The 15,880-nt window shown below is 35.3% G+C and overlaps 1 protein-coding gene and 1 pseudogene across 1 annotated transcript; one reads left to right on the top strand and one right to left on the bottom strand.

Annotated features, from left to right (window-relative positions):
* Positions 1–951: 951 nt before the first annotated feature.
* Positions 952–3,815, bottom strand: LOC114375422 (late embryogenesis abundant protein 3-like). The gene is made up of 2 exons (XM_028333197.1): positions 3,166–3,815; positions 952–1,331 (listed from the first exon to the last, which is right to left on the bottom strand). The coding sequence occupies exons 1-2, from the start codon at positions 3,529–3,531 to the stop codon at positions 1,158–1,160; spliced, it is 540 nt and encodes a 179-aa protein (XP_028188998.1). The 5' UTR covers positions 3,532–3,815; the 3' UTR covers positions 952–1,157.
* Positions 3,816–5,361: 1,546 nt separating this feature from the next.
* On the top strand, positions 5,362–13,828 carry LOC114377330 (annotated as a pseudogene).
* The last annotated feature ends 2,052 nt before the right edge of the window (positions 13,829–15,880 follow it).

Below are 15,880 nucleotides of genomic sequence, written 5' to 3'. Positions count from 1 at the left end.
TAAAGATTTTTATTTAGGGGAGTTGATAACTACGAAATTTGAGTTAATTTGATAGTCAATTTTGGCTAAAAAAGATTATCATTTCTTCACTTTATTATTGTTTTTAATGAAATAATGAAGAAATTAATATTCTCACAATTTTTATCAGCAGAAGTCAAAAGAAAAAGATTTCAGATGCTTTAGAAGAAAATTGATGCAAAAACTAAAAGAAAAAGCCTTGAAGAAATGTTGGAAGAACTGGACAACTCACTTGACGCGCAATTCAGACTTAGCACATATGCTCACTTAGCGGGCAAACTCAGGCTTAGTGCAAAGAAGACCCACGAAGAAGTCCAATGGCACGCTTAGCGCGACATTCAGCGCTAAGCGCATGACCAGCTCACTAAGCCCAGAAGAGACGCACTTAATGCAAAGTCAGCATGAAAAATAAGCTACCTTGGACCTATAAAAGGAGGAAGAAGTAGAAGGAAAAGATACCGAGTCTCAGAGCTCTCTATTGAAAATATCCAAAACCTGAACCTATCTCATAGGAAAAATCCTCATTCTCTAACCATTCCTCCCTTATTCTTTTAATTTTCAAATTCTTTATTTCTTCTATCCATTACAATTCCTTTTTTCTTGCTTGCAAATTAGACATACATCAACTAAGTACAAATAAAATTTTGTAGATTCGACACATAGACTTTTATTTTAACTTCACTACTTGTGACTAATTGATATACTTGCCAACAAGGTAACAAGAACAAAAAATCATTTTGATATCATAAATAAAAAGATTACTACTTGTGACTAATTGATATACTTGTCAACAAGGTAACAAGAACAAAAAATCATTTTGATATCATAAATAAAAAGAGTCATTGAAAATAAATGAAAGATATTTCAAGAATGATAAATTAAATAATATAAAATTAGTTAAATTTGCTTAAGGAATGATAACTCAGCACTTCCTTTTGGACCATCAGCTGCAAGGTTTCACCACTTTTATAAAGCATTTTTTCAATACTAAAAAAATTTACAATGACATAGTACCAGACTAGTAAAAAACAAAGAACTAGTAGTTAACAAGATACCATTTGCATATTCAGCAGTTATAAAGCTACTTTAATTTTACTCAATAACACATTTAAAAAAGAGGAAGCACTGCACTTCAAACTTCAACTTAGTTCATTTAGGTTAGCTGCGGTGGCCATGGATGCCGCCACTCCGCCAGGTTCAGCAACCACTTCCGCCGCATCTCTCTGCCATGGAAACTGCACCTCTGCAGTATACACAGCCTCAGCATCTTCTTTTGTCACCGCCTTGTCCACGGGGAGCTTCTCCGCCGCATCCTATAAGATATCATAATTAATCTTATCCGTTAGATTGCAAATAAATGAATGCTTGAAGATAAAAAATAACTTCAAAGAATTATATTCATGTAAATTGATTCTGGTATATAAGCTCCCTAGGATTACTTCTACTTCCAAAAGAAAGAACATATTGATACACATATTTTTGTCTCTTTTTTTATATTTTTGTATTTCTCTTTCATTATATAAATTGTGGTAAACATTTATATGTAAACATCATATTACTCATATCAAACTACTGCACATATATAATGACACTTTCACACACTTGTTCAAGTCACTCTTTTATATCCTTAGAAAAGTTTTGTAACACTCGTTTTTACAATTAAATAATTTTAATAAAAATCTAACTTTATAATTCTCTCTCTAAAAAAACTATATAGTTATTGTGAATTTATTTAAGGAGACCCACTTAAAATCAAGTTATACGAAGTGCGTGTTATGTGTAACACATTAATTAATTTCTTCTAAGAACTCTAGCCAAATTTATTAACCGAATTAATGATATATAAGAAAATAAATTTGATTTCTAATTTTTTTAAGACTTTGATTTCTTTGGACTGAAGTCTTTTAAATAAAAAATAGTTATCAATAAAATTTTCCTGAATCCACTCAAAATTTCCAAACTTTTAGAGAAAAGCATCTAACTTGTTGAAAAAAAGAAATATCTAACTTAGTCTTTAATAAATATTAGAATACTTTAATTGCTAAAGCAAAATTAACCATATTTAATCATGTCTCCGGCCTACCAAAAAAGAATCATGTCTCCTTTTTTAATTGATATTTTTTTTCAAATTAAAATTTGGTGTATCAGTTCTAAATATTGAAAGAAAAAAGTAGCGTTATTTTAATGATTATGATTTGAACAATATTTTAATGATTTACTAACTTTTAAATATTGAATTTCTTACTTTAAAAAAATATTGAATTTCTTATTTGAGGGATGACGGAACGGGTCCGGGTCCCATTACGGAAGGAAAAAAGAAACTTTAACGTGAGGTTAGAAAGAGTTTTCAATTTGTCGGCAATAACTTAAACTTACCCGCTTTTTTAAAAATCTTTCATTTCCTAATTTTAAATTACCTAATTATTAAATAAAAAAAATATTTTTTCCAAAAAAAAATAAAATTAAACGTCTATTCATATATAATATTTTGTATTTTTTTGTGAATATGTAATATTTTGTATTGTACTTATTTTTCAGTACAAAAAATATTTTTTGTAATAAAATATATTATTTTAATACAATTATATGTATATATTTTTATGAAATATAGATATAAATATATTAAATATTTATATCATTTTAATAAAATTAAGCATCTCATTTTTTTATAAAACATATATCTATATTTTAATACTCTTCCAAAAAAATACTTATACATAAAAATTCTACATATATTATTTCGTCTTAAACCTATAATATGCAAATACCGATCCTGAGTGCATTCTAACAAGATAATAACAAATGTTACTAATTCAAAAACGATTTTTTAAAAAAAAATAATATTTACTCTAAATATTATCTATAAATTGATTCTTGCGTTCAATTTTCTATAAATAAAAAATTAGTTAATAATATTTTTAGAAGGTTTCATAAATCAGGCTCCTGTCACCTTATCTAACTCATGCCTAAAACGGGAGCTTCCTGTACAAGGTTTTAAAAAACGGCATGCCATCATGATTTGGATCATAACATCACAACTTTTTTTAACTGTTTACGACCACAATAATGGTCACATTTATCTGTGATTTACTGTGATATTAACAAATGCAAAACCTTGCTCATGCATAATTGTAACGGTGTTCTTACCGTTAAGATATCGGAAAGTTTCGTCATGTCTTGGACTCGCATGACGTGACTGTTGAAAGTAGCTGCTTCTTGTGCGGTTTCACCCACCCCACCGGACCTCACCTTATTCTCTCCGGTGGCCCTAATCTCCGCGACGCCAATCGCATCGGCGTCATTTTGGTCCACTGGTTTATCCCCGATCGATATTGCCGCCGCTTCCAGAGCTTCTCCGATGGTTATGGGGTCGCCATCTATGGCAGCCGAACCGATACCGGCGGACACCACCGGCGCAGCGTGAGGCTCCGCGGCGGTGGAGACACCGAAAACGTCGCCGCATTCGGTGGGTTCACCGTCTGCTTGTGGCTTCTTGGTTTGGCCATGACTCATTGGTTTTTGTTTTGGAAAAAAAGGTTTGGTGTAAGCGTAGAAGTGTTAATTAATTTGACTTCTACATGCCCAAGAGTATTTGGAATGTTTTGGATGGTGCATGCTGAACACGTGTTGGTTTTGCAGAGACAAAAGTTGAAGGTGGCCTTTAGTTCTACGTCCACCTTAGGAGATACTTGAGTTACTTGCTGTGGTGTACTAGTACACGTGGCTTTTAGTGGTGCGTGTATAAAAACGGTGGATATATAACTGCCCTGGACTCTCGCTTGCTATGAAGTATAAGCTTGTTCCCCTCAACAAATATTAGCTTTGCACAATTTTTTTCTCTCTCTAACGAATATGAATTTGATTCCTCTTATTAATACAAGAATTTTATCGATAATATACAAGTATTTTGTATTTATGTAAATATTTTTTTATTCGGTGTGAGTTTTATCTCACCTAAACTTTTCGGTTATGAAAAAAAGCAAAACTTATTGCCTGGTTCTTGGCAGCCTAGGGGAGGTAAAACCGACATTCCTATTACAAAGATAGTATGGAATACTTTATTATTTTTTAGTAAATATAAATAATTTTAAATTTTAGTTAGTTACTTAGTATTAATTACAATTTCTAATTTATCATAATAAGATATATTTGTTGGCTGAAAATCCTCATGTCTAAGATCGTGTATCATGTCTTTTATACTATCTTTGATTTCTACTTTAACCGGGTCACTGTATCAGACACAATTCATCATGTCATATTTATTTTGTATAAATTAAATACATCCCCTCACATATAAAATATGATTTAATATCATTCAATGACTGTCTTCTCTCATTCACACATTTAAGACATACACATAAATATTTTTCACTCATTATTGGTGCATTTTGTTGTGCAAATTGAAAGAAATCTTCAACCCCTTTTTCATACTCGTCACTCAAGTGTGATGCTTTCATCCAACTTTGATCTATGTTTTGTGTATTGTGATACCGGCTAAATTATGACATATACATGAAAATCTCACTTTTTTCATAAAAAAGTGTGACCTTATCCCATTCAAAAAGATGTTTTTTATACTTGATTTATTCATACATACAAGTTAAGTAGGTTATGTAAAATTTGATGAAATTTCGACAGTATTTCATCATGAAAGGATGACATGAATTCACCACGATCAAATATGCACTAAACTAAAATTTCATCAAATTTAACACAACATACTTAACCTATAAGTATGAATTAAGTATAAGAAATGACTATTCTCAAACTGTCCAAATAAACAATTCAAAATTCAATATAACAATTAATCCAAATTGTCCGTATTAATCAATGTATTGAATATCAAATGAAAAATTATGATTCACTCACAATACACATAACTTTAACATTAAACAATACTCCGACATGAACAACAATGTAATAACCACTAAAGTGTAAAATGAGATACATATCTCGAAAGATATTTATAACAAAAACAATGTATGCCGTGATGGTAATGCTATATACCAGTGATGGTTCACTCAAGCAAAAAAAATATAAAAGCGTCTTAACTTCTTATGTTAGTGAACTACTTGTACCCACAGGCAATACAAATTGAACAAAAAACATGTTAATTAACTTTGAGTGTCAACACCGCAAGCAGAAGCAGAAACATGTATGGTTAAGCTATTATTGTATTACAATAACAATAAAGTTTTTCATCACTCTCACTAAGTTATACATCAAGCAAATGAATGAGTTTGTAAGCACATTAACGTTATAATAATAGCTGAGAATCACTAGACTGGTGTATTGCCACCACTGCTTGGTAATCTTACCGATCTTCAAGTCTTGAAGCTTCAAATGAACAGGCTTTATGGTGGAATCCCTATTGAAATTGGCCAACTTCATAAGTTGTCAATATTGAATTTAAGCTGGAATTCTCTGGGTGGATCAATTCCATCTGAGATTACAAAGTTGAGCAGTCTTACTTTCCTGAACTTGCAAAGCAACAATCTGAGTGGTTCCATACCAACATTCATTGAAAACCTGAAACTTCTAATTGAACTCCAACTTAGGGAAAACCAGCTAAGTGGTATGATACCAAGCATGCTGCAGAGTCTGCTGGTGTCACTGAATCTTAGTAGCAACCACTTTAGTGGTAATATTGTTAGCAGTTTTGGTAATTTTGTTAACCTGGAAGTTTTGGATGTTGGGAATTTTCAATAAACCATATACAATACCAAATGAGCACCAAAACACATTACGTCAGATTATCAAGAGGTTTTAAGGAATACCTGGATCCATAGAGCTTGATTAACATGCAGCGGAATCTGACAGTGGTCACGAATAATTGGTTTAATGACCTTCCTCAACCAAATCACCTTCTTCCTTATGGGACCTTCGTTTTCTCTTCAGATGGGGAGAGGAGAAACTGTTTGTTGATTTGGTATATTGGAGACCATAACCCTGCCTTGTGTTTTAAACCTATTAGGGTTCCCATTATCCCCTAATGGGCCAAACTGGTTTCCTCTCATTAAGTCCATATCAATTATCTGTTGGCAGTCTAATGGGCTCACTTAAATAGATCACTTTATATTGAACCCATTTAAATGTAAATAACTAATATAAATGTTATAATACAATATGTAGACCATATTAATTAATTTGGAATTATAAAATTCCTAACATTGGATCTCTCAAATAACAAATTTTCTTGTCCATGTCACAAGGAACTAACTGAAATATCAGCTTTGACACAGTTGTTACTTGCTAACAATCCACTACTGTCTGGTGAAATTCCAAAATCCAGTGAACATGTTGAAGTTGTATCTTCTGAAACTGGCCTGGTAAATAATACTGTACAGTACAACCTAATAGCCAACAGGCCCAACACTGTCTCTAAGAAGGGAATATCTATCAGTGGCAGTTCTCATTGCAATGTTCTTGTTGGCCTTGTCATCCTGCTCATTGTGTCAGTGTCACGACACTATTACAGGGTTAATGATGAGCATTTACCGTCAAGAGAAGATCATCAACATCCTCAGGTCATCCAAAGTAACTTATTAACTCCTAATGGAATACACAGATCAAGCATTGACTTCTACAAAGCCATGGAAGCTGTTGTTGAAGCATTAAAAGATGTTACTCTGAAAACAAGGTTTTCAACTTATTATAAGGTCATCATGCCGTCCAAATCAATCTATTTTGTCAAGAAACTAAACTGTTCTGACAAGATATTGTCAGTGGGAAGTCATGATAAATTTGTGAAAGAGCTAGAAGTGTTGGCACATTTGAACAATTTAAATGTCATGACTCCTTTGGCGTATGTTCTGTCCATTGATACCGCTTATATACTATATGAATATATCTCAAAGGGTTCCCTCTTTGATGTTCTTCATGGAAGTATGGAAAACTCTTTAGATTGGGCTAGTAGATATAGTATAGATGTTGGGGTAGCTCAAATACTGCCTTTACTTCATGAATTTGCCTCTAGTCCAATAATGCTCCTTGATTTGACAAGTAAAAGTATTATGCTGAAGTCCCTTAAGGAGCCTCTAGTTGGGGATATTGAACAGTACAAGGTGACTGATCCCTCAAAGAGTACACGGAATTTTTATGCAGTTGTTGGTTCTGTTGATTATATTCCTCCAAATCAGAAACTCTTCAACCTTATATTCCTTCCTATTAGTTTGTCATATATGTTCATCCACCAAAGACTATATAAATTTTTAGGGGCAATGGGGGTTAAATAGTTTTTGAATTCCAAAAAGTGAACAAATTTTTGTAGATATTTTAAGCAAAGTTGTCTCTATCATTTGCATAATATCAATCCTGGGTTATTATTCAATCACTGTGATAGGGGGCAGTGATTAAACATGCTTATGTCAAAAGGAAAATGGATGGGCCATTGGTTAACAGGGCCTAAACGGACTCAACAGTTAGTTAGTTAGAGAAGTTATCAGTTAGTTACTAATTGTATCCTAACAATGAGAGAAAAATGTGTCTTTTGGCTAACATTGTGATAGATACCAACTGGTAAGGGAATAAGGACTGAATTTTATTCAAAAGAAACAGAACAAAAATTACAAATTACACAGGAAACTGAGTAGACTAGTTAATACATAGGTTTCCCCCAAGATGTTTGAGAGCCTGGTCTCTCCCTTCCTGACAACCCACTAAAAAACTGCCTAACCCCCCTACTGTTACTCCAGAATTTATTCTGCAATAACTGCTTAAGGCAGTTACGTATGGTCCTAAAAACACACACATAATTTATTCTGCAATAACTGCTTAAGGCAGTTATGTATGGTCCTAAAAACACACACACCTAATTAAAATAACAACTGCTTGAAATAACTACCATAAACAACAACTGAAACAATTCAGTCCTATTAATAAATCTTAAGTCTTGGCTCTCCTCTTATAATATTTACTTATAAGAGGCCTAACAATACTCCCCCCCCCCAAAAGAGTCACCTTGTCCTCAAGGTGAAAAGAAGGAAATTGGTGCATGATGGTGTCTACTGGTTCCCAAGTGGCTTCAAAGTTTGGGAGGTCAGTCCATTGAATAAGCACCTCGGCAATCCCTGTAGCAGTGTTACGCACCGCTTTTACAGCAGCCGGTGTTACCTGCAACTCCAACTCCTCCAATAACATAGGTGGTAAAGGTTGAGGATTCGCTGAAGGGGAAAGAGCCTTCTTGAGTAAAGAAACATGGAATACCGGGTGGATTTTACTCTCCGGTGGAAGGACTAACTCAAAAGCAACTGCCCCAATCTGTTTTGTGATTTGGTAAGGACCATAAAAATGTGGACTAAGCTTCTCATTTGTCTTCCTAGCCAATGACCGTAGCCTATATGGCTGTAACTTGAGATACACCCAATCGCTAACATTTAATGGTATTGAACGCCTAGATCGGTCAGCATACTTCTTCATTTGATTCTGCGCCTTGGCCAAATTTCCTTTGAGATCATGTAACATTTGGTCCCTATCATTAGTCATCACAGTTACTTCTTCCACAATTGATGGAATAGTGGCTCCTTTCAAAAGATGGGGTGGGTCACGACCATACACCTTTGAAAGGAGTCAATTTCAGAGAGTTGTTGTAGTTGGTGTTAAACCAAAACTTAGCCCAACTTAACCACTTAGGCCATTGTTGAGGTTTAGTTCCTGTGAGGCACCGCAGATAAGTCTCCAAGCAACGATTGACCACCTCGGTTTGGCCATCTGTTTGGGGATGGTAAGCAGAGCTAAATTTAAGTCTAGTGCCGGCCAATTTGAACAATTCTGACCAAAAGTGGCTGAGAAAAATTTTGTCACAATCCGATACAATCGAAGAAAGGAACCCGTGCAATTTAACTATCTCTTTGATAAAAACTTCAGCAACCTCTTTTGCAGTAAAGGGATGGCTAAGTGCAAGGAAATGAGCGTATTTAGTCAATCTATCAACCACTACTAAGATGACATTTTATCCGTGAGCCTTGGGTAGCCCTTGAATGAAGTCCATGGATATATCAGCCCACACTTGAGTTGGTATAGGCAATGGTTGAAGAAGTCCTGCTGGAGAAAGAGCTTGATATTTATTCATTTGGCATACCTCACATATAGCTACATGTTGCTGGATGTCTTTCCGCATTCCCTCCCAATAAACAACTTCTGAAATTCGTTTATAGGTTCTAAAGAAATCCGAATGTCCCCCCACAGCCGAATTGTGAAATTCTTGTAACAACAATGGAATTCGAGAAGAGCCTGTGGGAAGCACTAACAGTTTCTGGTTCTGAAATTTATAGCCTGGATGGGAATTAATATCTTGTATCAGATCATGAATGATTCCTTGGAGCTAAGGATCACAGTGAATTTCAGTTTCCCAATCTTTTAATTGCTCAAAGTGGACTGAAGACAAAGCTGAAAATGTCATCTTTCTAGAGAGAGCATCAGCCACCCCGTTTTCCTTTCCTGGTCTATATTGTATCTCAAAATCCAAACCCATGAGTTTAGAGGTCCACCTGAAATATTCCTCGCCCATTACTCGCTGTTCAGTGAGGAATTTGAGGCTCTTCTGATCAGTTAAAATTATGAAGTGCCTTCCCAACAAGTAGTGCCTCCATTTTTGGACAGCCATCACAATTGCCATTAATTCCCTCTCATACACTGACTTAGTTTGCGCCCTATCAGATAAAGTTTGGCTGAGAAAAGCCACAGGTTTGCCCTCCTGCATTAGAACTACTCTTAGCCCTTTGTTGGATGCATCAGTTTCTATAGTAAACATTTTGGAAAAATCTGGGACTGTCAGAATAGGCAATTCAGCCACCAATTGCTTTAAGTTTTCCAAGGCAGCTTGTGCTTCCTCATTCCACTGAAACTTATCTTTCTTCAACAATTGAGTCAAAGGTCGGGCTATCTTACCATAGTCCTTAACAAACCTTCTATAGTAACCCATCAACCCCAAAAATCCCCTTAGAGCCTTAACATCCTTGGGTATAGGATAGTCCAACATAGCATCAATTTTTCGGGGGTCTACTGCCACGCCTTTTGCAGAAATGATATGACCCAAATATTCCAATTGAGTTTGGCTAAAAGTACATTTTTTTCTTATTAGCAAACAACTGGTTCTCCTTCAACAATGCCAAAACAGCCCGTAAATGCTCCTTATGGTCATCCTCACCTTTGCTGTAAACCAGAATATCGTCAAAGAAAACAAGTACAAATTTCCTCAAATATGGCTTTAGCACCTCGTTCATAAGAGATTGGAAGGTGGAAGGTGCATTGGTGAGTCCAAATGGCATGACAACAAACTCATAATGCCCTTCATGAGTCCGGAAAGCCGTTTTATGAATGTCCTCCTCACGCATCCTGATCTGATGGTAACCAGATCGTAAATCCAACTTTGAAAAAACCATCGCTCCTCCCAATTCATCAAGCAGTTCATCTACAATAGGAATAGGAAACTTATATGGTATAGTAATCTTGTTAAGAGCCCGATAATCTACACAAAAATGCCATCCACCATCTTTTTTCTTCACCAAGATTATAGGACTAGAATAAGGACTAACACTAGTTCTGATTATACCAGAGTTAAGCATATCATCTACTAACCTTTCAATTTCATTTTTCTGGTAATGTGGGTACCTATAAGGTCTGATGTTGGGAATATTAGACTCTTCCTTCAATCGAATCACATGATCTTGCCTCCTAGGGGGTGGTAATCCTTTCGACTCTTGAAAGACTGATTCATACTCTTCCAAAATCGATTTTGTCCAAGCAGGATAAATTGTTGACTCTCTACCTTCCCCTTGCAAGTGACAGTACTTCACCAGGAATCCTTGATCTTGATCACTTAGAGTCTTTAGGATAGATTTTAAAGAGGCTACAACCCTAGTTAAAGCCGAGTCTCCCTTCAATGTGTGGTATCCGTTCGCAATTGGAATTTTAAGAGTTAATTCACGAAAATTTGCTCTTACTTCTCCCAAACTAGCCAACCATTCCATTCCCAACACCACATCCACTCCTCCAAGATCAAAGACATAGAAATCTTGTTGAATTTTTAGACCCAGCATCTCCAATGTCAATTCGGAACATATATCTTCACAATCTAGCTTTCTCCCATCACCCACCTCCACAGTATAGATGGAGGTTGCCTTCATATCTAATTCTTGTTGTTTCACAAACGTGGCTGAAATAAAATTATGAGAGGCTCCACAATCAATAAGTACCATGACTTGTTCCTTCCCAATCTTACCCCACAACTTAATTGTTTTCTTTGATGACAGGCCAACAATACTACACATAGACAACTGAAGGTCTTTTGGCTCCCCCTCTTCCTCAATTGCATTAGTATCCCCCGCTGTACCCACTTCGTCATCCTCTTTGGTCAACACTAAAACTTGTAACTGTTTGTTGGCACACACATGGCCTGGACCAAACTTTTCATCACACTGGAAACACAATCCCTTCCTAGACCTCTCTTGTAACTCCGCATCTGTTAACTTTATAAAGTTTCTTCCTCTGAAGGTATTGGAAACCTTCACTACACTTCCCTCTCCGGTAGAACTTCCAGTCCCGGACACATTGGATTGTTGCTTCGCTCTTGGTTCCCACGTCACTGTGCGGTTGCTGTTGTACGTCTTCATTGGCCTGCTCATCGCACTTGTTGGATTTCCCCCCTTGATGGACAACTAGTTTTTCTCATCCACTCGCTGTGCACAATCCATTAAATCAGACAAACTTTCTGTTGGATGGAGCTTTAACTCTGCCCTAATTATTTCCTTTAGTCCATTCATAAAAATCCCTCTCAAGTACGCCGATTCTACACTCTTTAACGGACCAACATAGAGTTCAAACTTCTCTCTGTATTCTTCCACTGAGCCTGTTTGTTTGAGACTCAACAACAATTCAAAAGGACTGCCAACCATGGTGGGTTGGAAACGTCTAATAACCGCTGTCCGAAAATCCTCCCAATTTGGATGGTGCGCAGAAAACTCCCACCATTGATACCAAGTCAGCGCTTTCCCTTCCATTGCTACCATAACCGTCTGCAACTTTTCCTCTCCAGACATCCCCTTCAAATCAAAATACCTCTCTACTCTGGTTGTCCAGCCATACGCATCCTCTCCATCAAAAACAGGTATCTCTAACTTCCTCCATCTATCCACTTTGTGTCGTCCTCCATTGTGACTTCCGTGTGTTTTACCTTGAGAAATTGTGTGGCTGTGTTCGCTGCTCTCTTCTTCCTGTCTGGCACGAATTTCTTGCACTGTGGCATGCACTTCTCTTAACTGTTCAACACTCTTCTCTATTGTTTCACGCATCGCCAGCAAGCCTTCAAACCCCCTCTCCAATGCCTCCATTCTAGCCTCCATGCTGCGTGTTGACACCATGAATTTGTCTCCAGGAACTAGTTGCTCTGATACTAGTTGATAGATACCAACTGGTAAGGGAATAAGGACTGAATTTTATTCAAAAGAAACAGAACAAAAATTACAAATTACACAGGAAACTGAGTAGACTAGTTAATACATAGGTTTCCCCCAAGATGTTTGAGAGCCTGGTCTCTCCCTTCCTGACAACCCACTAAAAAACTGCCTAACCCCCCTGTTGTTACTCCAGAATTTATTCTGCAATAACTGCTTAAGGCAGTTACGTATGCTTGAAATAACTACCATAAACAACAACTTAAACAATTCAGTCCTATTAATAAATCTTAAGTCTTGGCTCTCCTCTTATAATATTTACTTCTAAGAGGCCTAACGCATTGTTAATGTGATAGGAAAGTTTGAATTTCTCTAGGAATTTCATTTTCTCTTCACCTAGTCTACACTTCCATTGAATATAGTCTAGAATTTTGTTCTTCAATAGAGCAAGTTTCATTTTTCTGTTAGTTTTGCACTACCAATGTAACAATTGGTATTAGAAGTTTAGAACTTTCCGCCACGTCTCTCAGTTGCAAACGAGCAACACAATTGGTGACACCAACATTGCAGAGATTGCCTGAGATTAGTTGAAAGGGCCAATGAATAGGTAGTATGGAGCATGATGAAATATTAGGATCCAATTGCAAAAATGTCCTCAGTTAATGCTATAATTGTAAAACTGAAGCCAATGACTTCATTGTAGACAACTTTCCCAGCTTCTCACCTAATGGATAAGGTGCATGCTTTGGGGAAAGTATTAATAGGGACCAATGAAGTCAAACTCTTCAGATTATGTTGAGTCTAGTATGGAATTATGCTCTTCAATAAAGCAAGTTAAACTTTTCCATTAATTATGCAGACCTGGAGTAACACATTATTTCTGTTTAGGCAAACCTAAATAGATTCATCAAATACTTGAGCATTTACTTGAAAATGGCATTTAAACATTTTTCCTCATGCATACTATGAAGCACCGAGACTGACACGGATGCGTGTCGGACACCGAACATGGCAAGGGACTGGAGTGTCCGTGCTTCATAGCATGCATATGCTCTTAATGATTTAGATTTCAGTGAGACTACCAAGCTATTTTACTGTTTCTAAGCTCTTAACTTATTTTGTTTTTTTGGTTGGCAGAGTATGCATACATAATGACAATAACAATGGCTGGGAATGTCTAGAGTTTTGGTGTCATTCTGCTTGAACCGCTAACAGGAAAAACTGCAGTGACTAAGAGAATGGAGTTGGTAAAGTGGGTTTTAAGTAATCCAACAGACCAAGATTACATTCTTGATTTTAATGTCAGTAAAACATCACAAGTCATTAGAAACCACATGCTTGATATTCTCGAGATTGCTCTTGTTTGTGTTAGTACATCCCCAGAAGTATGACCAACAATGAAGAGTTACATATGCTGATAAATGCTATATGAAGTCAAACTCTTCATATTTGGAATAAATCTTCAAAAGAGACTTTTCTATATTTGGGTGATGCTTTGAGTCTTGAAAATATGAAAGCATAGGGTTAGCATAATCTTACTTTGTTCGGATTTGGGCTTTAATTTGTAGATGGAATGAAAATAATATTTATTGGAAGAGAGACTCCAATTAATATTACCAATCAAATTTTATAATAAAATTGATAGATATTTCATATATAAATATAATTTCCATTCCATGGAACACGGTAAGGACTAACGAAAATCTTGCATTTCGAGTCATTTCCTACGATCAACTGCACATTTTCCATTCTACCAAGGGTCTCAGTATGTCATTGTTGTGAGTCAAAGTCCAAGAAAATATTTACGGTACTACATACTAAGCAAACCAAGTGTGCATAATACGTAAAGTTTGCTTAGAAAACATTTATGGTAAGTGCGTATAAGATGGGGAAACAAATCAGAAATGAGAAAAATTATGAATATTAATATATTATTTTTATTTCATTAAGGAAATAAAAAAACATTTTAAAAAATATATTTTATATAATTTTTCTTCAATTTAATTTAAAATTATTAGTCAATTTTTTCTTACCAAATAGCAAAAACAAATATTTATTATTTTTAAAAAAATATATAAATATTTTCAATTTTTAGAAGTACAAGGGCAAATATATTTGGCTAGTAGCAAAATTGTTCAGTTCCTAATTCTCTCTGCAAATTGAAGCATAAATATATTGTATTTGAATTTGTTATTGAATGCATGACATCAGTTGAGAAATATGCAAGTAAATCTATTATATTCCACATTTCATCAATATCAAATACAAATAACTCATCAAGATCAACTTCAAGAAGTGCATTTTTTCCTTGCATGCATGAAAACATAATATAAGTAAAAAGGTCTTCACCTTTCCAAGTATAAGTTCTCGCCCAACCAGTTCCAAAAACTTCAGGTCAACATGGATTGGCTAAACTGTTGGGAATTTTCAATAAACCATATACAATACCAAATGAGCACCAAAACACATTACGTCAGATTATCAAGAGGTTTTAAGGAATACATGGATCCATAGAGTTTGATTAACGCGCAGCGGAATCTGACAGTGGTCACGAACAATTGGTTTAATGACCTTCCTCAACCAAATCACCTTCTTCCTTATGAGACCTTCGTTTTCTCTTCAGATGGGGAGAGGATAAACTGTTTATTGATTTGGTATATTGGGGACCATAACCATGCCTTATGTTTTAAACCTATTAGGGTTCCCATTATCCCCTAATGGGCCAAACTGGTTTCCGCTCATTAAGTCCATATCAATTATCTGTTGGCAGTCTAATGGGCTCACTTAAATAGATGACTTTATATTGAACCCATTTAAATGTAAATAACTAATATAAATGTTATAATATAATATGTAGTCCATATTAATTAATTAGGAATTATAAAATTCCTAACAATCTCCCACTTGGGCTTCATATTAACATTAAACATTTATATCACAAAATTCTTTAGGCGCGCAACCGTACGTTATTTACTTTTAGACTCCTTTTATACAATCTGGTCCATCTCATACAGCAATAGGAAACCACTGCAGTTTTCATCATAATTTAGCTTGACTAAGCCACAATGATCACCACTGTTACTCATACTCGATGACATAGATCAAATATGGATAAGCGGCATGAAAATTACATACAATGTGATCTTAATCATGTCTATTTCCAACTAGTCCAAACTTTATTCTTTATAGAGATCAATCCAAAATGCAATACAAATATTGCACACAAACAAACTTATAATGAAATGATAAACTTCAACTTTATTTCTGCAGAAAATCCAAATAACAAATATGTTTGTAAATCATAAGATATAGAACATAAGTAAGACTCCCACTAAACTAAGGTACTATCAAGAATTATACCCATATGAGCAGTGTGCTCGTGAAAAAAAACTTTAGTGTCATACCTTTAGTAAGTGGATCAGCTAGCATGGAATAAGTTCCTATATGTTCTATACAAATGTATATTTTCT

Source organism: Glycine soja, chromosome 11 (genome assembly GCF_004193775.1).
Source record: "Glycine soja cultivar W05 chromosome 11, ASM419377v2, whole genome shotgun sequence".
NCBI lineage: Eukaryota > Viridiplantae > Streptophyta > Magnoliopsida > Fabales > Fabaceae > Glycine > Glycine soja.
This window is presented reverse-complemented; position numbering and strand designations above follow the sequence as displayed.

Coding starts and splice junctions, on each gene's coding strand:
- LOC114375422 (XM_028333197.1), bottom strand. CDS start 3,531: ATGAGTCATGGCCAAACCAAGAAGCCACAAGCAGACGGTGAACCCACC. Junction 1,332..3,165: donor AACTTTCCGATATCTTAACG/GTAAGAACACCG, acceptor GATATCTTATAG/GATGCGGCGGAGAAGCTCCC.